Raw genomic sequence first — 26,413 nt, forward strand, 5'->3', positions numbered from 1 at the left:
TGAAAGTGATTCAGAGTGAGGAAAGCTGAAATAAGAATAATATATGCAATAACATAAATGATAATGACAGTTAAAAAAACCAACAGCAGCAGGATGCCAATGATGCCAACGGAATTATTATGAACTATCTTAGTCCAGAGAAGCTAATACAGAAACTTACCTTCTTCCCCTGAGTAGAGTTGGGGCCTATGGATGTGGAATGTGGCACACACTCTCAGACAAGGTTGATCGGCTTTGCTTTGTTACAAGACACCCGAGAATGAATCGTTTTATGAATCGTTAAGTGATTTCTTTCTTTCGAGGGCGGGTTCATTGTGGGGAGGGGAGTGAGACTGAGGAGAAATGATTGCTAGTCCTCAAAAAAATGGGGGAAATATGGGCTAGATTTTAGAAAGATTTTTCACCCAGAATTTGAACAAAAAATGGCATTCAGTGGAGGTCAGCTTCGAGGGAATTGACATTTTATTTACTTTGTCTTGGGGGGTTTTGGTGCTGAAACCTGGAAATTACTTACAGGCTTTGCAGTCCTCCCTTTCTCCTTTCTAAGTGTTGGATAAAAAAAAGCCATTTTAGAATAATTCTCAAAGTGGCATAAGACAGTCTAATTTTCAGAGACCACCTGGTCTTCTCTGTTCTTCAGCTCTAGGATAGCTACAGGACAGGTGTCATGGTAAACCCATTTCACAGATTTGCATTTTGAGCCCTCACATGGAAGCTGGCTGGCTGCTTGTCCAGTTCAGGATGTTGTAGCTCTTCTTACACAGGGCAGGGGATTGGACGGGATCACTGGCATCGTAGTAAGAGTCCCAGGACCCGAGTTTGAATTCTGCTTCTTGGGGAATCACTTAACTTGTCTGGGCCTCAGTTTCCTCATCTGTAAACTGAGGGGAACTCTCAGGCCCCCTCGATCTCTGAGCCTGCGGACGGCTAGTGCCCCTTCCAGTCCTAAGTAAGAGTCTTTGCTTAGGTGACTTCTTTCTGGAGAGAGGAAGGAGGAAGCCACGGCTGCTTCCGTCTTTCTGTAAAGCCTTCAGCCCGCTCTCCTGGGATCTTGCCCGTGCCCCGCCCACCGGCATCTCTCCCCCCTTGGAGTCGCCTCTCACATCTGCCTCTGGCTCAGAAGTGCCCGCCAGGCATGACCCTTGGGGCTGAATTTCCGAGTGATGGGGGTGTCCCCTGCCTCTGTGGCTGATGGGCTGCGGGGGTGGGATTGTCCATTCAGAGGTGCAGCGCTGGCTGTGAGCCCACGAACGTCTCACTGAGCCAGACAGTTCACATGATTTCCTCCGTCTGCCAGGCTTGGGCCCGCCCTGCTCGTCATTCCTCTGCTTCCCAGTGGTTGTGTGTGTGCGTGTGTGTGTGTGTGTGTGTGCGTGCGCGCGCGTGTGTGCGCGTGTGTGACTGCGTGCGTGTGTGTGCATGTACAGATCCGTGCTGGGTGCCCGTGATCATGAGGCTGCAGCCCTGGCTCTCATTGTGACATCCTTGTTCTCTGGGGCCAAATTGTTGGAGTCGGAGGGTAGTTAGGCGTTCTGTACAAACGTCCTTCTGTTCTGGGTGGCTGGAGATTGTCATTTGTACAGCTGTGATGCACAGGGGCTGATGACGTGGGCGTGTGTGTGTGTGTGTGTGTGTGTGTGTGTGTGTGTGTGTGTCTGCGCTCCTGTGCCCTGCCTGGGTCTCACTTGTCTGTAGCAGTTCCTTTGAGGGAGCGATCGGTGCGTGTGTGCCCCTGGCCAGGGGGCCAGTGGCCGGGAGTCTCACATTCCGTGCTATTTTTAGGGGCCATATCAGAGCAGCTGTCAGGGAGTGAGGGGGGTGTTCGGAAAGGCTGGCCCCTTGTCCGTGCCCATGTCCCAGCTCTGCCTCCCTCCCCCCAGCACCACCCCCCGTGCAATACCGCCCCTCCCTTCGGCGCTGCCCCCAATGCTATCCCGGTACCCACAGCACTGGAGCCTTTACCCTGCCCACTCTTTCCAACCAGGGTAAGGCAGCTCCAGGGCAGCCGGGAGGGGCCTGGGGGGGGGCAGGGGCGGGGCTGCAGCCAATGCTATTTTGAGCCTTTAACAGAGCAGACAGAGGAGACTCCGCTGCTCCAGGCTGGGCCATGCGGGTGAGTATTCCACGGGCCCCCCATCCCCGAAACTCCCTCCTCCCTTGGGTACCCACCTGCTTCTCCTACTGGGCAGTTTAGCTTCTCCCCTCCTGTCCAGTCTGTCCTAGGGGTTACTATAAGCCATGAAGTTGACTACTATCTCTGCCCTTTCTGGGGTGGGGCAGGAGGGTGGTCTGGGACCTCCCTGTCTTCCCCCTCTTAGGCAGGAGAAGGGGTTGAACTGGGGTGGTCTGGCCCTGCCTGTCTGGAGCTTGCCTCTGAACTGGCCTTCAGAGGATGCTGAGACCCGGAGGAGAGCTAGGAGGGAAGACCGAGCTTCCCCAGCCCCAGGTGCCTTGGGACTCGCCCAGGCCCCTGATCTTCCTTGCCTGGAAAGTTTGACTCTCCCTTCTCAAATCCTGAGCCTTTGAAAGCCTCTGAACCTAGAACCTAGGCCTCTTCCAGGGAAGGTCTTTGAGATGCCTGTCCCACACTGTGATAACACTACTTCCAGCAGCACACCCATTGATGGGAGGGAGGCCAATGGCTCAGACCAAAGAACAGGGGGCATCCTAGGAGCAGAAGAACTGGCTGGGAGCCTGATCCAAGAGCCCGCTGTTGCCCGCCTACTGTTTGGGGGTGGAGGCAAAGGGCCGAAAGGGACTGATCTTTTTGACAGTGAGAGGATTGTAGCTGAGAGATTTCCAGCTGATTTATAGAATCTAGAATCAGGAAGACCTGTGTTCAAATCCTGCTTCTCATTCTTAGTGATTCTGGGCAAGCCATTTACCTTCTCCAGGTCTCAGTCTCCCCATCTGTCAGATAAGGAGGTTGGACTAGCTGGCCCTAAGTCCTTTCAGCTCTGGAGCTGTTATGATCCTATGACCCCCGGGGTGCCCTTAGGCCTCCCCTTTCTGGGTACAAGGTGCTAGAAGGGGAGGGGGTGGGGAAACTACTCTGGACGATGGTGGGTCTCCTTTGTAATGGGAATGAGGCAGTCCTTTGAAAAAGGAGGCCATTTGACTTGGAGGTACACTTCCTAAACTTCCATTCTTCTCCCAGTCAACTGACCCCAAGAGGCTGGGGACTGAGAGGGTGTGTGTGTGTGTGTGTGTGTGTGTGTGTGTGTGTGTGTGTGTGTGAGAGAGAGAGAGAGAGAGAGAGATACCCTGCTGTTCTGGAGGGGGTCTGGGCAGAGCCAGTGGCTGCTGATGGGGACTGGAGGGTGTGTGGGGCAGGGCGGGGAGTCCAGCCTGAAGTTGGCTCCACTGTTTTGCTGGAGGCAGAAGCCTGGCCCCTCTTAGCACTGCAGCAGCAGCAGGAAGCTGGGCCAACGCACCTGCTTCCGTGAGGCAGCCGCGGCAGGGATGGCTGGTTGGGCCTCTGCTGTTTTCTGTTCCTTGGTGGGTTGGGGGTGGGGCGGGCCCTCTGACAGGGAGTACTGTTCTACTGGACTGAAGGGGCCATAGTGTCTGTGCCAAGTCCTTTTCCCCTTCCTTCCTTAGCTGACAGTATGGTTCCCCAGACCTTTCCCTCTTCCCACCCCTCTCTGAGAAGCGCTAAAATGCTCCCATTCAGGTGCTGGGCTAAGGGGCAGCTTGCCTCTGAACTCCTTCCTTTGGGGTTAGCTATGTTCCCTTGACCTGACAGTTGATGAACTGAAAAAAGCCATCCCAGAGAGCTGAGGCAGACCAAGAAAGTGAAGGTGATAGCCGCCTCCCTCCCCCCACCCCAAGCTGGTTTCCTGCCTTTGAACTTGGCATTTCCAGGGTCTGCTCTGTCTTCTTCTCTGCCTCTAAGTCCTCACATTCTCTGGAAAAATTTTTTTTTAAATCACCCTGTATGGGGCAGGCTAACCAGATGCCCCTGCAGAATGAGATTTCCCCATGGCCAGAGCAGAGTGGGGCATGGACTCATATTAGTATGATCAGTGGGGAGCAGCAGCAGTCTGAGATATGGGAGGAGGGGGAATTGGGGAAAAGTTCTGCTATGCCCTCACCCCAGGTTAGGATGGGGGTGCTATATGGGACTGATGTGCCAGGTACAAGAGAGATGCTCTTCCTTGGGTTCAGTTGCTCAGGCTGCTTGGCCCGACAGTAGGAAATCAGAGAGGAGATAGGCCATCATGTCTTTCTTAAGAGAAGAAAGATGTGAGAGGTGGGATGTCTAATGAAGCTAGATAACAATTTTGGGCCCAGAGATTGTGCTGCGTCCTAGGCTTTCCCTTTCAGGTCCCAGGAGGCACCATGTGGCGTTGCTCAGTCATTCACCAGAGCTGATGGAGCCGATGGGCTGCTTGGTGTTAGGAATGACCCTCAGGAGATCCCCCTCTAAGGGGTACAAGACAGGAGAATTTAAGGAAGGTGGGCCCTGCCAGCCATTTCAGAGTGGAGGCCTGGAATCACTGCAGTAGAGAAAAGCATTTTTTTTTGGCTGCAAAGAAAACCTCAGACTCTTCTTCCAAGCAATGATTTTTCCATATGGCCCATTCACAAATGGGCCCCACAGTAAGCAGGCAGGAAGATTGAATACAGCCTTGTATATTTGTATGAACTGAGGCAGAATGAAGTGAGTGAGAAGAAGAAAACATTGTATACAGCAACACCAGTGTTGTAAAGATAAACAGCCTTGAACGACTTAGCAACTCTGATTAACTCAATGACCGACCACAGCTCCAGAGGACTCAAGACGAAACATTTCACCCGTCTCCTGATAGCGACCCCATGGACTCAGAGTGCAGATTGAGACTTATTTTAGACACAGCCAATGAGAAAATTGGTTCTGCTTGACTACATGTTTGTAACAGATTGTTTTTCTTGGTGGAGGACGAGGGAAGGTAGGAGGGAGAGAAAGCAGATCTTTGTGAAAATATAAAATTTGATATACTTTGTATCATTACATATTATATAAAGTATATATTGACATAATTTTACATAATTTATAGAAATATAAGAATTATATACAACAATATATAATATAAATATATTATACATAATATAATATAAATTTATATATAAAATATACTTAGCTGATTTATATATATATGTATATATATGTATATATATATGTATATATATATATATATATATGAAATTTTATTTTTTTTAGAAGTCATTTAGTATAGTGAATAGGGCACTGGATTTGGAGTCAAAAAGGCCTGGTTTGAATTCCACCTTAGGCATTAACTGTGTAACTCTGGGCAAGTCACTTAATTTCTCTGAGACTTAGTTTCCTCATTTGTAAAAATGAGGGGGTTGATCTTAGATGGCCTCTGTGGTCCCTTCCAGCTCTAAATCTATGATCTTATAATTTTATAATTATCAACTCAGTTAAAGGGCTTTAAAAGAATGTCTAACTGGGTTTTTTAACTCAGTATTTTAACTTTTTCATTTCATTGTCTTAAATCCTAGACTTTTCACTTGGATGGAATATCCTCTGTCTACCCCTTTATAAATGGGCCAGTTTGTGCAGATGGGGTTGAACACATCCGGGGCGGAGTGACTGTGAATACCCTTTCTTCCCTTTGCCTTGTGGGTTGCCCAGTAATTTTTGTTTCTGTTTTTATATCTCTAATGCCTAGAGTAATATTTTACATGCAGGTCAGGGCTGTGATTTCATTGGTGAAGGGAAACTCTCTCCACCAATGTGTGGCAACATCTATGTTTGAAATTTCAGAGTTGCCTAGAGCGGATAAGAGTCACACAGCCAGGATGTGGGATGGAACCCAGGTTTCCTTGATTCTGAGGCTGACTCTCTGTATATAATATCACAGCTCTTCTCTGCCTTCCACATAGTAGGCACTTAAATGCTTATTGAATTTGTGCCAGGTAAGCCAGAGAGAGAGAAAGAGAGAGAAAGCACTGCTGGTATTGTTCATTTGCTCTCCTGAGTCTCCTTCCCTTTTTGAGTGCAAGCAGCTTTTGGTTTCTTATTGAGTAATGTTGACCCCAGAGGACAAGATGCACAATGAGGCAAAGGTTGGCCTGTTTTTGAAACAAACTTCCTAACCATGAGAGCTGTCCTGTGGTAGAACTGGCTGCTTAGGGCCGTGGTGGGCTCTTCCTCCTTGGAGGTCTGGATAACCATTCATTAGAGCTGTTTCAATGGGAATTCAAGTGTCTCTGACGTCCTCTTCAATTCTGAAATTCTGCAATTGATTAAAAATTCTACAGGAGTAGAAGGTGCTAGAGACAGAGCATCTGGAGTCAGGAGATGTGGGTTCAAATTCTGATTCAGCCGTTTTGCTCCCTGTGTGATTTGGGATAAGTGACTTTATGGCCCCGTGCCTCAGTTTTCTCATCTCTAGAAAGAGGAAGTCGGATGAGATGGCCACTGCAGCCCTCCCGGTTCTAGATCTAGGATTCTAGATGTCTCTTTGTCTCCTGGGCTTCGCTTTCCTTCTCTTTAAAACGAAGGAATCGAACGAGCCTCTGAGGTCTCTTCTGACTCTAGATCTGAGCTAGATTTTAGTCCTGCCTCTGACACTAGCTGGGTGACTGTGGGTCGTGTCACTTCATCTTTCCTAGCCTCAGTTTCCTCATCTGCAAATTGGGAATAATATTTGTCCTAGCTCCTCCAGAGGGCTGTGGTGAAGAGAGCCCAGTCAGTTCTGCTATGACTCGTGTTCTGAAAATGCAAGATTTTTCTCCAGCATGAACGATGAATGAGGGGACATTCTGAACCTGTCTTAGATTTTGAGTTTGCTTCTTTGAGGTTTCTTCCGTGAGAAAAATCAAGAACACAGAAACTGCCCGTGTCTTGGTAACTCACCAGATGCCCACTTCTACCAGCAAACTGTGTCGAGTCAAAGGGCCATTTTTGTTGTCTGTCTCTGGGTACAGTGGGAGCTGTGGGTGGAGGAAGGCTGGCTGGCAGCTCCCCCCCTGAGCCCGTAGGCCCTGGCCTGCCCATTGGGCCGGTGCAGGTGAAGCAGCGGCAGAGCGGCCACCATTTATTGTACAATTTGTGTATTTCTTAACCATTTAACCAACATGTATGAATTGGTGCTTCTGTTTTCATTAGATTCCTATCTTTTATTTTTTGTGGCACTGATGAAATTTTTGAACATTGTGCCCCTACCCCCATTTCCTTGATGAGCTTTGTGGTTTTTATTACAAGATTTTGCAGAGTGAAGTGTTTTTTGGTAGTGGGCATGTCACTTTATAGCAGAACTGACTGTACCTTGTCAATCTCAGGGTGCTATTGAAGATAGGGTGTTGGAGGTGGAAACAGGAAGTCCAAGGTTCGAATCCAGCCTCTGTCCACTTACTAGCAGTGGGATGGTGGGCAACCAATCAGTGAATATTTATTTTTTTAAATTTTTTTTTTATTTTAGACAAATACTAAAACTTAAATACATAATAAGAAAAGAAAAAGAAACGTTATAAACTTAAATATTAAACTTAAATTCAGTAAACATTTATTTTTCCTAAATTTCAAATACTAACACTTAAATATATAATAAGAAAAGAAAAAGAAACATTATAAACTTAAATATTAAACTTAAATTCAGTAAGCATTTATTTTTTCTAAATTTCAGACAAATACTAACACTTAAATACATAATAAGAAGAGAAAAAGAAACATTATAAACTTAAACGTTAAACTTAAATTCAGTAAACATTTATTTTAAATTTTTTTATTTTATTTTATTTTAGACAAATATTAAAATTTAAAACATAATAAGAAAAGAAAAAGAAATAAACTTAAATACTAAACTTAAATTCAGTAAACATTTATTTTTAAAAAAATTTTTAGTTTAGACAAATATTAAAATTTAAAACATAAGAAAAGAAAAAGAAATATTATAAACTTAAATATTAAACATTTATTAAGCACCTACTGTGTACCAGGCAAGTGCTAAGTGCTAGGGATACAAAAAGAGGCAAAAGACAGTCCCTGCCCTCAAGGAGCTTACAGTCTAATAGGGGAGACAACATGCAAACAAATATATAAAGAGCAAGCTCTATACAGGATAAATAGGAAATAATTTGAGGAAAGGCACAAGAGTTAAGAGGGTTGGGGAAGGCTGCCTGTGTGAGATGAGATTTTAGCTGAGACTTAAAGGAAGCCAGGGAAGGTGGTAGTAGGCAGAGCTGAGAAGGGAGAGCATGGGGGGGGCAGGTGTGGGGGAACAGCCAGAGAGAGTGCAGAAGATGAGGGTCTTGTTCACGGCGCAGCCCTGAGACCAGTGTCACTGGACTGCAGAGCATGAGGTAGAAGAAGACTGGAGAGGTAGGAGGGGGCCAGGTGAGGAAGGGCTTTGAATGCCAAGTGGAGCATTTTGGTTTTGGTCCTACAGGTGATAGGGAGTGTGTTGAGTATGGGGGTGAGGTGGTGGGACCTGTGCTTTAGGCAGATCGCTTTAAAGGCTGAATGGAGGATGTAGGTGGAGACTCGGGGGCAGCCCCAGCAGCGGGCTATTGCAGTGGCCCAGGGGTGGAGGGATGAGGGCCAGCCGCAGAGTGGCAGGGTGTTTAACTAGATGACCATTAAGGTCCCTTCCAGCTCTAAATCATGAACCTGTAACCTGCCTGGGCCTTATTTAATCCATTTGTAAAATTGGGGTATTAGGCTAAATGACTTCTAAGCCCCCTCCCAGTCTATGATCCCATGATCTCTCTGGGCCTCAGTTTCTCCATCTGTAAGAAGAAGAGCTTGGAGGTAAAGTCACTTCCAGCTCTGTGAGCTTATCGAGTGTGGTTGGAAGAGAAGACCCAAGTCTCTGTGAAGAGGCCCACTGTCTCTTTCTCTGCCATGAGTCAGGAGGCTGTTCCTATCCCAGCCAGGTGTGTCCCTGCTAGTGACATCTTGGGCCTTGTTTCTCATTGGACTTTGGGAGCCTTGCCACCGACTTGGATGCGTTTCTTTTTTTGACTTTGTTGCCCGCAGCATCTACCCCGTCAGGGCCCGGCTTCCACGACTACCTCCTCCTAAACGTGGACCTCCCTGAGTCCCGACGTCCCCTCCGTTTCCTCTCTTCCTCTCTCTGGTCCCGGGGAGTGCGTGTCCCTCGGCCTTCTCCATGCCAGCAGGGCCATGGCCTTTTCTTCGAGATTTGCCTTCTGGGAGCAAAAGGGAAGTCTTGTTTGAAATCTCTCGTGTCCGTCCCTCTGGCCTGTGTGTTTGTAGGGGTTCATCTTGGGGCAGGTGGGAAGGCTGGCTGGCAGGGGACTTTGCTTGTGAACCCCCAGGCTCCTGCTGGCAGTTCATGCCCTTCACTTGCACACACCCCTGGGCAAAGCTGAGCCCCTGGTGACCTTTTAGCTTCCTAGATGCTCCCCAAGTTTGTGCCTGCTCTTCTGCTGCTGCTGCAGGGGAGTTGATAGCAAAGGGGATAGACTGATGTGGCTGTAAGCTCAGGTTACCCTCTGAGAACTCCCTGTGGCCTCTGGGATTGCAGATCCTGAGGTCCAACCAGCTTCATTTAGCTTATTGGGGGAGGAGAGGGAAGCAGGGAAGGCATCTTGGTCTAGTTAATACAGAGCCATGGGGAGGAGCTGGGCCTGGCAGGCAGCCTGGGTCCAAGGGTGACTCAGTCGCCAGAATGGGGCATGCCTTTGTGTGCGCTCACAGTTCCAGGATGGGGCTATGACCCAACACCAGAGTCCCTTGGCAGGGAGCAGATGACTGGGGTGAGAGTGAGTCAGTCCAAGGCTAAATCCAGGGACTGAGCTGTGTTCCCAAGACACTTTAGGAGAGGCAGAAGTGTCTCCCCACTTTCCAGTTGGATCCAATTCTTTGGGGGGAAGGGGGTTTGGAGCTGTCTGGAGGGGGCATAGAGCTAGAGCCATTTAAAGACTGCATAGACTGGAAGCCCGGCAGGTCTCTGGACCTGAGCTTACAGCGACTTCTGTACATGTATGTTTGTGCTGGGGGATTGCGGGATTGCATTTACTGCCTTTCTGTCCTGCATGTTAGGAGCTTGGTGTGAGGGGAAAAGGGTCCCATGGGAATCGAGAGGGAGGAGGGAGCTTTATTAAGACGACCCATAGGACGCACGCAGTTGCGTCTTTTGCTCCCCATCCCCTCCTCTCCCCTCCTCTCCAATCCTATGAGCCTTCTGCATTCTAAACTAGTGGATTTCCTTTTAGAAATTGTTCTGTTCCACTTGGTCCAGGAAAATGTGGCCTTACTTTGAAGCTTCATGCAAAACTTTGAAAACTGCTCCACAGAGATAGTTGGCTTGTCTTTGTTGTCATGCTGGTCTGGGGGAACCTGGGCAGCCACGGGAGGGAGGCTGCAGAGCTGGCCACTGCCCTAAGCCAGTCCTATTGTCCTGTGCTTAAAATTAGCCTGAGTCCCTGGTTCAAAAAGCCCTGAGAGATTTCTCCCCAAGGGATAATTAAGGTCATCCTAGCAGTGTTTCCAAATTACCTTTCTCTTCATGATCAATCTGCACTTTCTCAGAGAGAGATGTCTGCCCCTTGGCCTCCTTTCTTATGCCCTGTCTCCCCTTCCCCCCAAGAAAGACATGATTTTAGGGAGATTTGCTTTCTAGTCTGCAGGGAGATGGGATGGGGACAGCTGGACCCCCTGCTTCTTTAGAGCTGATAAGGAGTGATGCCATGTGAATCCAGTGATACTCTGACATTTTGCAGGATCAGTGGGAGCAGAAGAATGGGGGGAGGTCTTATTTCTAAAGAGAGAAAAGAAATGAGTTTGTTCAGCTGGGCTGCCTTGGGAGGGAGAGAGATGATATTTAGGGGGAGGAGGAAGAGGATAGAAAGGTGCGGAAGGAGATTTCAGAACTCAAAGCCAGGCTTCTTTGGAGTCTATTCTAATTTCAATATTGAAGCTAAAAAGTAAGGAGCCCTTTTGGGCTACCACATTTCCTGCCATCTGCCCCTAACCCTGCCCCTCCCTATTTTCCTGTCTCCTATATGTCCTCAGTGATAACCGTTCTAACCTTGGGCAGCCCGTATGTCCCCAGCATCAAACCTGTAGGCCTGAGCATCTCTAGATACTAATGTCTCCCTCTGGCCCCTGCCCCCTTTCCATATAGCTGCATGGTTGACAGTTTTGTGGGTTTGGGGTTGGAAACAGTGGGAGAAAGCATCTGGCCTCCAAAATATCCCCCTTGGTGTGATTTCCTGCCTCTAACCAGAGCTGGGGTGAGAAGGCTCCATCAAAGCTGGGGCTGCCTATCCCAGGAGATGAGCAATTCTCTGTCAATCCAGGATGACGTAGGAGCAATTTGGAGCCATTTACGTTTCTCCCATAAGTTCTACTGAATCCTGGGTCTACATAGCAGAAATAATACTGTCTTGGGGTTACTTTCTCCTGCTGAATGACTGAACCACCAGGTTGGGACAGGAGGTGGGGCATAGATGTTAGCTGAGGGTGGCTCAGGCTACTTTCCTCTCATCCAGGAGTGAATTGGCTTGACTGTGTTATTCAAAGTGGGTTAGCCCCAACCAGTGGTGTTACTCTGACCATAAGGATTCTGTACAGTTGGGTTGAACCTGGCTTGCCACTTAGAGGAGGATATCATGGCCATAGCTTGGAGTGCTGGATTTGGTCTTAGGAGGACTTGGGCTTAAGTTCTGGCCCATATACTTACTATGTGACCCATAGCTTCTGAAGGGGTTGGCCCCTTCCAGCTCTAAATCTCCTACAACTTCTCCCCCTATAAAAGACCTCCTTTAGTTATGAAACTGCCTTTAGATTCCAGGATTGGAAGCCCCCTAACCAACAATCCACCTCCTCTCAAACCAGTATCCCCAGTGACAGGAAGAGTTCAGAGCTCCATCCTGCTGGGAGAATAGGGCCAGCCTGGATGCTTTCCCCCCCCCCATCCCCTACCCCCCACCCACCTTTAGCTCAGGCCTCAGACCCAATCCATTGGTGACCCTCCCCTCTTTGCTCCTTTAGGTTAAAGATGAGGACAAGATTATTCCAAAGCTGAGTCCTCTTGGAAAAGAAGAGAGGGCTGTAAGTGTTCTTTGGGAGTGTGTGTGAATGTGTGCATGTGTGCATGTGTGCGTGTATGTGTGTGTGTGTGTGTGTGTGTGTGTGTGTGTGTGTGGTGGGTCAGAGTGGGTCCCCTCTGGAGGTCTGAACTAGCTTGAGGGGAGATCACAGATTGTGGGGGGGGGTCACTGGATATCTTTCCTTCCTGAATCCAGTGAGATGATGGGTCAGGAAACTAGAAGTCCCACTGCCTGGTCAGAGAGCTGCTTCAGCAGGGCTGAAAAAAGACCATTTTTCCCTGGGGGGAGCCTCCGTTTAGCTTTTGGCCCTCCTCCTATGATCCCCGACTTGGCTGGAGTGAGGGGGAGCTCACTGAGGAAGTTCCGATGAGCAGAGGCTTCTGTGGCCAGCTCCTGGGATGACAGATAGGGGCAGACAGGGACTCCATGCAGCTGCTGCTGCTCTTCCTCGAGCCCTCCTCAGTGGCTCTGCTCTGGAGACCTTGAGGCGGGCTCTCAGTCTCCCCTACCCCACCCCCAACACCATGTCCACTTCCTGCCTTTAGGCAGGAATATGGCGGCAGAGAGGGAGATTGGGGGAGTAGGTCCATAGGGAGCTGAGCTGAGGCTAGACATAGGGGATCAGGAGGGACCCAGGGGGCCAGGAGGAGTGAAGACACAGACTCATCCTTCATGGCCCAAGAAGATGAGTCTTCTCTCCTCTCCACATCCCTCCCGCCCCCATGCTGCAATTCCCTAGATGTGGGATAGGGTCGTGTTTGGAAGAGAAAATGTTCCCCTTCTGACTAAGCATCTTTGTGAATCAGGGCTTCAGTTGTCAGGCTGGGAAAGTCATATGTTTACCTCTGTTTGGGAGACTTCGGGACACTAGAACTCTAGATATGTGTTTGTGGTGGGGGGACGGGACACACAGGGTAAATGGGAAGGTATCCTAGGAGGGATTAGGATACACAAGGCTTTGACCAGTTGGTGGGAAAACTTTAGGGCAAGCTCTGAGTGTCCTTGTTGGCATGCTGAGGGTAGCCATCAAGCTTCACCTCTTTACCCATGCCCACTCCATTGGCATTGATTTGACCCAGGAGGCAAGACTGGGCCCAAGGTTGGCTGGGTACCCTCAGGGAAGTAAGAGCAATTTCTCCCATGGTGGGGGTGGGGGTGAGGTCAGGATCACTCATATAGGCAGCAATCTGTCTCCAGTGCTGCTTCCTCCCCTCCTGGCCTGCCTGGCTCCTTGCAGTGGTAGACATCTAGCTGTTTCCTGAGCTCATTGCCCCAGAACTGCCAAGGCCTGGGGAGGATCCTGGCAGAAGGTATCTGTGGGCTTCTTCACAACTCCAGAATAGGGAGTGCAGATTGAACCCAGGCCTGTCATAAGCGTGGGGCTCCTCCTGTAATTCAGATGGGGTAGGGTCCCAATAGCCAAAGAAGAGGGAGAGAATACCAAGCCTGGCACCTGCAGGCTAATCACATGCCCTTTGGCAGCTTGGATGTACAGGAAAGCCAGCCCTGAGCCCCCTGAATCTGGCTTCTCAGTAAGGTGCTCTTGGGTTGGGGTTGGTCTTCCCCCTCTGGATGCTAAGCTTCTTCAGGGTAGGGAGGGGATGGATTTGTCATGATGGGTCAACTTTACTGCAGGCTGACTGCTGGCCAGTTCTGCTGTTGCTCCCAGCATTCAGGAGAGGCAGCGTCAGCGGGCTTGGGGGGTGGGGATGAGGATGAGGGTGTGGGGAGGGGATGAGCTTTGCCATCAGCTTGAGTGGTTAACCCATCATAGGCCAGAGCTGGCTCCACACCCCTACTTCTCTGCCTCCCTGCCCTAGGGAGCCCAGTAACGTGATGCTTAAAGGATCTTATAGAAGGGAGGAGCTCTTGAGAGCTAAGCCAGAAACCAAGCAGAGAAAGGCACTTAATGGACTCCTCCAACTGAGTTTAAGGCAGGTAGGGGTGGTGTCTAGGAGCTGGGAAAGCCACCAAAGAGGCAGGCAGGAAGAGGAGAGCTAGGAGAGAACCTTGGCTGGTTTGGGAGAGAGAAATCACTCCCCTGGCTCTTTCTCTACTTCTGGGCACTGAGGTATGGACAGGGCTTAGGTCTGACCTCGGCCCAGAAGACTAGCATGGGATGGAGGGATGGAGGGGCCACATGCCCTGATGATTGAAGTAGTGGGAAGCCCAGAGGAAGGGTCTTTTCCTTCTCTGTCCTCGGTACCCACTGAAGGGCTGGCGATGAGGTGGGGATTTAGGAGAGAGGAAAAAGGTGAGCTGGGGTGGCAGGGAGTGGCAGGAAATCTAGAAGGGGAAATCCTGAGTCTCAGCCAGGCTTTCCTGCACCAAAGCCTGGAGATAGAGACTTGGGTCCTTGGGCAGATGTGCTCTGGCTAGGACTGGGAGGGAGGTGGCAGTGTGTGTGTGTGTGTGTGTGTGTGTGTGTGTGTGTGTGTGTGTGTGTGTGTGTGTGTTTGGCTGTTTTTTGCAGGACCTGTTGGGTGTTGGGGTGGGAGGGTGGGGGAGATGCTGGGCCAGGTTGCCCTTACTTTTTCTCTGTGCATGGTGGGGTTGTGGCCTAAGGGTCTCTCTCTGATGCTCCCTCCTTCCCATGTTTGTGAATGTAGTTAGAGGGCACCGTGAAGGACAGAGCCTCCCCCCTCAGAAGCCCAGTGGAGACCTGCCAGAGACCCAGTAGCCCTGCCCACGTGTTGAATGGTGACACCCCTATGCCTTCCATGAATGGCCTGGGGACAACCTCGCATGAGCCCCAAGGGGAGGAACCCCAGGGGGTCTCCTGCAATCGGGTGGCAAAAGCTGTAAAGAAGGTGGTGAGCAAGGTGCTCCCTGGGGATGAGCCTGGAGGTGCCAGAGAGGCTCCAGCCAAAGGTCCCAAGCCTCCTGAGCTCCCTGCCCATGCCAAGAAGGGGGGAAAGGCCCCTCAGGTTCTTCCTGCTCCCAGTCCTCCTCCCCTCCCACCCAAGCCTGAAGTAAAGAAGGAGCCGGCCAAGGATGAGATTTCTCTGGGCCTTCGGAGCCTCATGTCTCGAGGTAAGGGCAAAGAACATAAGCCACGGAACCGACCGGCCTCTGAGAAGGCAGGGGAGAGGCCCACAGGCCAGAAAGCGGGCCTGGCCAAGAAGCCAGACTCCCTGGCAGAGCCTGAGTCTGTGAAAAAGCCGTGCTCTCCAACTCTGCCGAAGGAGGATGCAGATGCCGTGCCGAATGTTGCCCCCAGCTCAGGCCACACCCCAGCTGAACTTCCCCGGGTGCCAGCCCCTGGCATCCAGCAGGAGGTACTGTTGTCCTTATCTGGTGTGTCACTAACCTCCCTTGCCCATAGCAGTGGTACTACCCTACATCTCCCAGACTTCCACTTCCACTGGCCTCCCCCAAGCAACAGTGCATGCTTGGGAGGTGGGGTGTAGCGTGCTAGGCGCCCTTTTGGTTAGAGGGGGGTGATGCCAACACCGTGAACCTCTCCTTTCTGGATATTACTCAGCCTGGCTTCAGAGATCCAGACCTTTGTGAGGCCCACTCCTAGAGGGTTCTCTTTGGGCCATGCAATGCCCCAGACACTCTCAGGCACCTCCTCCCTGGAAAGAGAGCCCTGGGGTAGCATCATGCCAGGAGGAAGACCCTCGGGGAACATGTTTACCCTTGGGCCGCTTTGCTCAGATGGGCTGTTGGGAGCCCTCTGAGTCAGGAGTGGCTCCTATCTCCTAATTCGCTGTGTTTTAGCAAAACCTAGGGAAGTGGGTGGGTGGAGGTAGAGGGAGGGAGGAAGGTGCTGATGGTGTGTCAAGGTGGGGACTGCCAACAGAGCTGACCCCAGAGTTGGGGAGAGATTCTTTGGCTTCTTTCCTTGTTGACATTTCCACGCCCTCCCCCCACCAACTCCTCTAATTTTGGGGGCAGCATGATATACTGAATAAGAGTCAAGAAGATCTGGGTTTCAGAACCCACCTCAATCATTTAACCATTCTGTGCCTCAGTTTCCTCATCTGTAAACAAAGGAGTTAGGATCCATGGCTCTGAAGGAGGTTCTTTCCAGTGTTGGCTGTTTGCTTCTTTGAGGAATATATGCTTGGGACCCTCCATCCCTCCATGCCACTCCCCTTGACCTGCTAGAAGGCCTCACTTTGTGTCTGGGGCACATGGAGTTGGGGGCGGTGGTATTGTCCCATTTCCCTGCCAGGTTGTTTTGGAGCTTTGGGAGCAAAAGGTTTTGAGCCACATTGTTCCTCTGGGGAGTGGGGTCCAGAAGGCAGCTTGTGGGTCACTTGACAGGCCTGAGTTGAGGAATCTTGTTTTATTTCTCCAGATCAATATAACCTTGCTACCCACTCACCCCACCACCAACCCTGGTTCCTTGGGCCTCCCAGGGCACAGCCCTGCCCTCAACATGTCTGTGTGGCATTTAGGAAAAGCAGTTTGTCCTAGGGGAGAGGGAGCTAGAGTCAGGATTCCGACTAGCTATGTTACCCAGGGAAGTTACCAAACCTCCCTGGGCCACAGCCTCCTCATCTGGAAAGTGAGGGAGTTGAGCCAGCTCCTCACAATGACCCTGTGAGGAAGGTGCCCACGTTCTCCCCATTTTACACATGAGGAGACTGAGGCTGAAGCTGTGAAGTGGCACACAGCTAGTAGGGGTTGAGGTCGGGTCTCCTTGTTTCTGGGCTGCCACACTGAGGATCAGATGAGATGAAATCCGTGGAGGGCTTTGCAAACCTCAGAGCCCCGTGTAAACGCTAGTCATTGTTGGGTTATGAAGGGGCTTCGAGGTCCCTTCCATGTGTAGATTGTGTCCCTTTGGGCCCAAAGGTCCCTTCTTGCTCCAAACCAATGGTCCTCAGATCCTCGCTCTTTCCTGGTGATTTTCTAGTGGTCCCAGTAGCTGGCTTCAAGGAGCCCTTGCTTCTTCTCCCCAAGTGATGTAGAAATTCCCCAGAGCTTGGCCACTCTCCCCTGCCCTGTCCTTCCCTGTCATCACAGGCCCAGGGGCCTGACAAAAGATGACTCCCCCTCCCAGGGTTAGGACTAACGCTGGTTTAACCTTTAGGCAGGACCCGTCCTGGAAGCCCAGCCAACCCCTGGAGAGGAGGCACATGCGCGGCTCGAGAGGATCTTCATGACTTCTGTAATTCCTTCTGTTCTTTGTGGGGTCTCCTTGCGTCCCCCAGTCACTCCTTACTGTGGGTGGTCTGGGGGTTTAGGTCTCGGTTCGTGGGGAGGGGTGTGTCTGGGAGGGATGGCTATGTTGTGGATGTCTATAGCTAAAGAGAGAAGACCCCGGGGAGGGAGGTGATTTCCCATCTCTGCTACCTCCACTTTGGGGTGGGCCAGTGTCTCTTGCCGCCATCCCCGGTGCTTGGTCACTGTAGAGGGCAGCAGGGTAGGAATCAGGCCTAATTAGCAATTGAGAAACATTTAGTAAGGACTTAGTATGTGCCAGGCCCTTGCTAACTGCTAGATATACAAAGAAGGGCAAAAATACCATCTTTACTCTCAAGGAGCCTACATCCCAAGGGGGATGAGAGTGCATGCAAATAGCTGGGTGTATGTAAGATATGGGCATTTGGACTTGTGGGAAGTGTTTTCCCAGCTTGGCCCAGTGGAGTATGGGCCAGGAGGGATGGCCAGGGGGCATTGAGCCTGCTCAGAAGCAGGTGGAAGGGAGATGGGGTGCAGTGGGGCAAGGATTGCCTGGGATTGGGTCTGACGGTGGCACCGATTTAACGCAATGGAGGGAAGGTGTGGTGTGGCTGGCTCGTGGCTCTGAGCCCCTTGGGACGGTAATTGAACACAGAGAGGGGCCCTTTTTCAGGAGAACCAAAGAATGGTTGGTTGGCTCATGCCCTTCCCTGGGCTGGGTGGTATCAGATAGCTACAGACAGAAGGCTAGGCCTTGGGGATCCACATGGCAAACTCCCTCCACCCTCAAGGAGGCCAAGTCACTGCCTGGGGCCTTTCTCCGGGTCCCTGGGCACTAGGTGAGGAATGCCAAAGAAAATGAGATACTGCTGGGGAATAGAGAGGCAGTGCAGTGCAGTGGTGAGATCCCCGGCTCTGGAGGGAGGGAGCTGGGGTTCGCATCTTGCCTCTAATGCTCATTACCTGTGTGACCTTGGGTAAATCACTTCCTATCTCTGGGCCTTAGTTTCCTTCCCTGTAAAATCAGTGATTGATCTGTAAAACAAGAAAATTGGACTAGCTGTAGGAATGAATGGCCTATCAGCCTGGGAGAAGGGACAGACTAGCCCCAGCATGGGTTGAAGGACTCCATTCCACTCAGTCCCAACTGAGAGCCCTGGGCTGGGCTCTGGGTCTTGGACTGAGGATCTTGCTAGGGACTGAGAGATGCATCGTCAGCTCCATGCGGCAAGACACAGCCAGGGCTGTTGAAGCTCAGTGCCCAGGTGCCTAGCTTGGGGAGGACCCTGGCCCTGGGTCTAAGTTGGCATCTCCATGCTTCCTGGTGCTTGGTGGGAGCAGCTGAGCCCCTGTGTGCCATAGATATGGGGCTGCGTCCCCCATCACCATGACTCAGGCCAGTGGGATGAGGGTCTTGTACTATTGTGTGGTGTCTCATTTGGAGACAGTAAGCTGGCTGCCCTCTGATTGTCTGAAGGGCCTGTCCTCGGCTCCCTTTGTTGGCACCGCCCAGTGATGGTCCTGTAGACAGAGCAGGTCGTATCTCGTTGGCCTCTGAGGTCTCTTCCAGCTTTGACCTTCTCTCGTCCTATGACCTATCACCTTTGCCCCCTCCTATGCCTCGCTGGGGGCATACAGATGCTCCTCTGCCTGCCTTGGACGAGATGGAGGGTAGGTGCCCATCCTCTGCTTGTATTTTCACCCCTCTTCTTTTCCCCTCTCTCCTTCATTCTTTTGCTGCTGTCAGCTGGACACTGAGGCCGTCTCTGCCGCCCAGAACCAGGTAGGGTGCCCCTGCCTTCAGGAATCCTCTGCTTCCACTGACCGACCGATGCCCCTGGTCTGCGCCTGGGCTGGTGTCTGTGCTCGGGCCTCATGCTGGAGTGTAAGGCCACGTGCCCCTGTCCATGTTCCCCGCTCTTTTCCCTCTGTACCCCCCAGAAGGGTGAATGACCTCTCTGGCCTGGACACTGGACTGCGGGTCTCCACAGGTGGACCTTACGTAGCTGTGAAGCCCTCTGAGATAGGGTCCGGCTATGATGGCATCATGGGGAGCAGGGCAGAGGGAAGCCTCTGAGCCCATGAGGCCTCCTTGGTCCATGTTCTTGGGCAGAGGGAAGCCATCTGAGCCCATGAGGCCTCCTTGGTCCATGTTCTCGGGCAGAGGGATGCCATCTGAGCCCATGAGACCTCCTTGGTACATGTTCTTGGGCAGAGGGATGCCATCTGAGCCCATGAGACCTCCTTGGTCTTTGTCTCAGGCAGAGGGAAGCCTCTGAGCCCATGAGGCCTCCTTGGTCCATGTTCTCAGGCAGAGGGATGCCATCGGAACCCATAAGGCCTCCTTGGATATTCTTGGCGACTCTGGCTGGTTGCCCTCTGTGTGACATGTCTGCCTGGCCAGTCTTCAAGGCTGGTGTTGGGGCTGCAGGTCTATTTTCTTCTGGAATGATGATAAAACAAAGATCAGCTTCAGATGCCCTGGGGCCACAGGGACCCTGGACTCCTAAGAATGTAAGAATGAATGAATGGGACCATCTGCATGTACCAGCGCAGCTTGAGCATGAGGAGTTCTCTGTCCCCATCTGGTGGTCAATGACAGGCACTGCAGCTTGGAACCACTGTTATTGCCCTTTACGCTCCAACCCAACCAGTGGTACCCATGGTCCTTTTTCAACTTTAAACAAAATTCATGAATCCCTCCCAACAGGTGATAGTAACTGTACTTCCAGTTATCCATTGATGGAGAAATTCCATGTGGGTAAGAAAGTGCTGGAAAATCAGTAATATTTTATTTATAGTCTATTAATCACAACGGCTACATACATTTCCGGGAAAATAAGTGTATATTTATGGTGAGACTGTTTCTGTCTCCAGAAGGCATGTTTATTATGCCAAGTCACTCTTCGTTTTTTGTTGGGTGTAAGCCTAGGTTCAGACCCCAACTTAATACATGTGTAGCCTTGGGCAAAACACTAAACTTTTCTGGGTCTCAGTTTCCTTCTCTGTGAAACCAGGAGGTTGGTCTCAGTGGCTTCTGAGAGGCGACCCATCATAGTCATAAAATCCCATACCTGCAGGGGACCTCAGAGCTCTCGTCCCTGCCATTTCCTTCTCCATCTTTTATCTTTGTTGTTCAGTCATTTCTGACTTTTCATGACCCCATTTAGGATTTCCTTGTCAAAGATACTGGAATAGTTTGCCATTTATTTCCTCTTCCAGCTCATTTGACAAGTGAGGAAACTGAGGTACACAGGGTTAAGTGACTTGCCCAGGGTCACACAGCTAGTAAATGTCTGAGGCAAAATTTGAATTCAGGAAGATGAATCTTCCAGACTCCAGGCCCAGTACTCTGTGCACTATGGTGCCACCTGGCTGCTGTCCCTCATCTTACAGATGAAGAAATGGAAGTTTGTTGTGGGCAGCAAATGACTTGGCCAAAGACACACAGCTCATTAGTGGCAGAATTCAGAACTAGGGAGGGAGGCAGCAGATAGTCCAGTAGAAAGAGCACTGGGCTTGGGTGAGGCACTCAATCACTCTCCTGCCTCTACAGCATGAAGGAGTTGGATGCCGTCTAAGGTCCTTCCAAGCCTGGAGCTGTGCTCCTTTGAGCCTATGAATGCACTTCGAATTTCCCCTTAACTCCCAGAAATTTGTCAGAGGGCACACTGCCTGCCTCTGTCCCCTTTCTCCTGCCACCTCTGCCATTCCCTATGACTTATGCCATAACCAGGAGCATGAGATAAATCCCGGGATGTGTGGGAGGGTTAGGGACAGGAAGGAGAATTCAGAATGGACCTAGAATCCAGAATCCTACCCCTTTGCTCAGGCCATGGGCACAGAAATCATAGCCTGATGGGTTCTCAGCAAACACCTCCTTCCCCCTGTCATTGCTCCAGTCCCCTGGGTAATATCTGTTATCTACCTAGCCCTGTGTTGCAAAGGGACCCACCCTAGGTAGCCCCAGGGTGCAGGGATAAGCCTTTTCTACCTTTTCTCTTTCCAAACTAATGCATGGTTTGATTTCCATCTCCCAGCTAGCTCCCCCCAACCCCCAGCTTACCTGCTCAAGTATGTATTACTGGGAGTGAAGGATTAACTCTTTCTTCAAACCTTTCCTTCCTTCTTCCTTGATGGCTGGCACCCTTGGCCTCTCTGGCCTCACCCCCCTGCATTGCTGGCTCAGGTTTGGCAGCCCAAGGCCTGGCACTGTCTGCTGGGATCTGTATCCAATTTGTTCCCACCACAGCATCTATGTGGGTTCCCTCCACTCCCTCATGCCTATGTCTGTGCCTTGGCATGCAAGTTTTCACCTCTGTTCGATGCAATATAATATCCACGCCACCCCCCCCCCCGCCACCCCGATCCTGTTGTTTGTGCCTTCCCTCATACTCAGGTGTGTTAGTATGTCCACATTTGTGTCCCTCTTGGCATCTTGGTAGGACAAGGGCCCATCTGGGACTGGGAAGGCCTGGGCAACTGGCAATATACTTGGGCACTCTCCTGCAGGGTGCTGGGGAGGAAGCAGTCAAGGCCAAGAGGTGCTAGTGCCCACCTTTTGTAGGAGGGTACCTGAGAACACACATATCTACTTGGCACAATATGGGAGCAAACTATTCCTTCTGAAGGAGGATCGGTCATGGATGTGTTCCCTGCTTAGTTACTGTGGCCCAGGGTGGGGAAGTCACTTTTTTTTTTTGTTGGAGCAGAGTTCTGGGGGTCAATGACCCAACAGACTGCATAGGGAGAAGGAAATGGAGTCAAAGAATAGTTTGGATTTCCCACTGTCCTCGCCTCGCATGGGATCTCTGCTCTTCCCACGTTCCCAGTCTTTTTTAAAGACTCTCTGGAGCTAGTTTGGCCGTCTCTGACCCATTGCTGTGCCCCCTCCTCCAGCCCATGCTCCAAATGTTCCCAGTTCTTGTCTTCTTTTGTTGGGTCCCTTTCTGGTCCTCCTCTCCCACCCCTTCCCCTCTCTCCATGTGCCCACCCTCCTTGTCCACCTCCTCCTCCGTCATCTCTTCCTGTGTGCCTTCAGCCCCCCAGAACCTAAATCTGACTCTGTGCCCTCGCTCCCCCAACAGGCCAAGACAGAGGAGCAGATTGCCGCTGAGGAAGCCTGGCACGAGACAGAGAAGGTTTGGCTGGTCCATCAAGATGGCTTCTCTCTTGGTGAGTCTTTGGGTTGCAGAATCAGATGGATTCTCGTCTCACCTGCTCTTTCTTTCTTCCTATTAACTTCTTCTTTGCTCCCACTGTCTTCTTCCTCTGCTACTATTCCAGGCCAGCGCCGATAAAGTCTCCAAGCTCTATGGCTTTTGTTTTTCCGTTTATGCCATGTGACCCAGCTAGGCCCTCCCCACTGCCTGCCAGGATCCCCATCCCATGCTTTTCCCCAGCTTCCTCCTGTCTCCCCAATGCCCCATTCTCATCAGATGGCATCCATCCCCCCTTCTTAACAAAACCAAGGCTATCAGACGAGACCTCTTTCATTTCTCCTCTATCTCACTTCAAAGGCCAAGTTAAAACCCAAAACTCATCCATGCCTCGATGCTCAAAATGAGAGGAAGGGTCAGGGGAGCCCTTTCTTTTTTCAGCCTAGTTTTTTTTTTCCTTTTCAGCCTAGAGGCAGCTAGTGGCCCAGTGAATAGAGCGCTAGGCCTGGAGCCAGGAAGACCTGAGTTCAAATCCAGCCTCAGACACTTAACTAGTTGTGTGACCCTGGACAAGTCACTTGCCCCTGTTTCCTGAGCTGTAAAGTGGGGATAATAACACCACCTGCCTTCCTTCTGAGGAAGTTGCATAATCTCCCTGGGTCTCAATTTCTTTTCTCTATAAATGAGGGAGTTGGATGGCACCTAAGGTCCTTACAAGTCTGCAGCTATGTGCTCCTTGGAGCCTAGGAATGCAGCTCTGGTTTTCCCTTAACTCCCAGAAGTTGGGCAGAGGGCACACTGCCTGTCTCTGTCACCTCCCTCCTGCCACCTCCTGTGCCCATGATGTGTGTCTTTATCAGGGACATGAGATACGTCTCTGTATTCCAGGGTGGGCGGGGCAGGAATGGGGAAGGAGATTGACCCAGCATCCTGAGGCCCACCCCCTTGCTCAGGCTGTGGGGTCAGGAATCATAGCCTGAGGAATTCTCAGCAGACATCTTCCTCCCTGTTATCTGCTTCATGGTTGTTGAGGATCAAATTCGTGAAGACCTTGCTCCTTCCTTCCTTCCCTCTATCCCTCCTTCCTTCCCTCTCTCCCTCCCTCTTTTCCTTCCTTCTTCCCTCCCTCCCTCCCTTCCTTCCTTCTTTCCTTCCTTCTTTCCTCCCTCCCTTCCTTCCTTCCTTCCTTCTTTCCTCCCTTCCTTCCTCCCTTCCTTCCTCCCTTCCTCCCTTCCTTCCTTTCTTCCTTCCTCCCTTCCTCCCTTCCTTCCTTCCTATCTTCCTTTGAAGAAGCTATGACTTCCTTCTGAACAAGACTAACCCCTCTATTTATTTGTACCCTAGCTCCCATCCTTCTGACTCTCAATCAAAGTCACTTTGCTTTTGGGGGCCTCAGTAAAGGGGAAGGGGTTGAATTAGATACCCTCTAGTCCTATGATCTAGATCTCTCTAGATCAGCTCTAGATCTGTGATCATGAGTTTGTCATTTCCCTTCTCTGGTCCTCAGCTTCCTCATCTATAAAATAAGGCAGTTGAACTAGTTGGCCCTTGAGGTCCCTCCCAGCTCCAACAAACCATTTTTAAGGGGCTTTTATGCAGCAGACATTGTACTAGGTGCTAGAGATACAAAGAGAAGAATGAAGTTGTGTCCTCCCTCCCTCAAAGAACTTCTAAAGTATTGGGAAAGACCCCCCTGAACACATATATGCAAAATCAGTATAAGATAATTTCTGGCTGGTAGCATGCGCAGCTAGAGGGAATCAGGGAAGGCTTCCTGGAGGCGGTAACTTTTGAGCTGAGCTTTGAAGTAAGGGGGGATTCTAAATAATGGAGGTGAGGAGGGAAGAGAATACATTCCGATCTCAGGGACAGACTGGGGGAAGGCATGAGACCGGAAATGGATTGTGGAATCCTGATTACTCAGCCCTTCTTCTTGTGTCTTTAATCTTTTTCTATGTCTTTGGGGTTAAGTCTCTTTGTCCCAAAGGAAACCTTTCCTACCGTCCCATTTGTCTTTTTCCCCCTTCACTGCCCAACTTCTTGAATGAAGGGTCTACACTGGCTGCCTCCATCTACTTACCTCCCGCTATCTGGTTTCCATCATCATTATTCTATAGAAACAACTCTCCCAGAGGTCACCAGTGACTTCCTTTTTTGTCAAATCTCTGTCCATTTTCTCATCCCGCATCCTCTGTGGTCTCCGTTCAGCATTTGACTCTGTTGACTCCTTTGATATATTTTCTGTCATCCCTCGGCTTCCGTGATAATACACTCTCCTGGTTCTCACGTCTTGCTGATATTTTCCGTTTCCTGTTTCCCCATGTTTCTTCTTTCATTCTCATCTTTAATGCAGAGTCCTCCCAGGCTCTCTCCCTTGAGTTCTTCATGTCTCTATCAACATCCTCTCCTTTGGTGAGCCATCCAGTCTACTGGCTTCATGGGCAGATGACTCTCAGATCTGTGTCCAGCCTCAGGGCTTCCCATAAGCTCCAGGCTTGGCTTTCCCAACCAAGCACCCCGCCTCTGCACCTGAATGTTCAAGCTTGAGATGTCCAAAGCAGACACGCTAATCGATGCTCGTGTATTAATGGGTTGAGTTATCTCTTTTATGATCTTCAGTTTTTCATTGACGACAGTGCCCACCACGTTTCTCTCTTGTCCTTTGGGTGAATCGCAACTGAATTCTTCTTTTTAAATATTTTGATCATAGAATTTCAATATAATTGGTTTCTTTTGTAATCCTGTGTGCTTTGTTTTGTGTTTTTAAAGCTGTTCTTCTGAGAAAGTATTCATAGGCTTCCCCAGGATACCCAAAGGGGTCCCAGGCACAAAAACTATTACAAACTCCTGGGACTAGCCAATGGCACATTGTTTCTTTTTTAGTATGATTTTAACAACCATCGATGAACTCAAACATTTGACTATAAAAGAATATGGATTGTATGAGAAACTGTAAGCTTTGGGTATGTACAGTTTTGTTTTTTTAGTTTATATTAGGTCTTACAAGTTAGTAACAAAGAGAAGTAGCAAGGTGTAGTAGGAAGAGAGTTGGCCTCAGAGCCAGGAGGACCTGGGTTGAGTCTTGCCTCAGTTCACATACATCTCAGGACCTCAGGCAATTCTGTAAGGCTATAAATTACCAGGGGCAGCTAAGTGGTTGCTAATTTGATAGAGCAGTGGGCTTAGAATCAGGAAAAGTCCTCTTCATGAGTTCAACTCTGACCACAGACACCTAGTAGCAGTGTGACCCTGGGCAAGTCACTTAACTGTTTGCTTCAATTTCTTCATCTATAAAATGAACTGGAGAAGGAAGTGGCAGATGACTCCAGTTTCTTTGCTGAGAAAACTGCAAATGGGATCCAACAGAGAATCAGACATGACTGAAACAACACAGCAATATAAATTACAGAGAAAGTGCTGATCCGCATTGTAAAGCTCCTTATAGCATTGAAATTACCAAATCCCTAAGAATAAAATTGCCCTCTTTGTGTATCCTTCTGAACTTCTTGGACATAAGACATTTTTCATCCACTGGGTTTTCCCCACGTGGATGGTTGGGTCAAACTTTGGTTATAAATCTCTTCTGGGAGGTGCCATAGTGTACTGGACCTTGGTACAGTTAGCACAAAATCCTTGGCATATAGGAGCATCTGAAGGACCTCGCCATTTTTAGGAAACCCCTCTTTTGTTTGAGCTCCACACCTGTTGGCAGAGTCTACATCTCCCTAGAGTTATCAAACATAGCAGTCTCAGTTACAGCCTCTTGAAGGTGTCATCTTAACATTTGCATGGGAAGCACCTTGTAGAAGAAGATTCCCCTAAGGTAGCATTCAGCGCCACAAAATCAGATGTTTCTTTCTAGTCAACAGACAATCGACACAGTGGGAGCTGGCATTCTCTGCATCTTTCCGTAAATTCTGTACCTGTCAAGATGTGTTCTGCAGAATAATGTTTGTTGAGACCTCTCTTTTCAGACCTGGCCAATGATGGGTTTTATGTGACTACTTGGTTGTTATAAGCAGGGGCTTTTATTATTTTTCTAGTGGAGGGGAATTGTGAGGCTAGCGGGAGGTAGTGAGAGTGATAGAAGG

General features: G+C 50.1%; 1 protein-coding gene across 7 annotated transcripts in view; it reads left to right on the forward strand.

Moving 5' to 3' along the window:
• MYO18A (myosin XVIIIA) overlaps positions 1-26,413 on the forward strand; it is a 152,961-nt gene that overhangs the window by 50,859 nt on the left and 75,689 nt on the right. For all 7 annotated transcript variants that reach the window (XM_036767278.1, XM_036767277.1, XM_036767279.1 and 4 more), the window contains exon 3: positions 22,251-22,338. In XM_036767278.1, coding sequence (XP_036623173.1) covers positions 22,251-22,338 — 88 coding nt within the window. The remainder of the gene's footprint in view (positions 1-22,250; positions 22,339-26,413) is intronic.

Source organism: Trichosurus vulpecula, chromosome 7 (genome assembly GCF_011100635.1).
Source record: "Trichosurus vulpecula isolate mTriVul1 chromosome 7, mTriVul1.pri, whole genome shotgun sequence".
NCBI lineage: Eukaryota > Metazoa > Chordata > Mammalia > Diprotodontia > Phalangeridae > Trichosurus > Trichosurus vulpecula.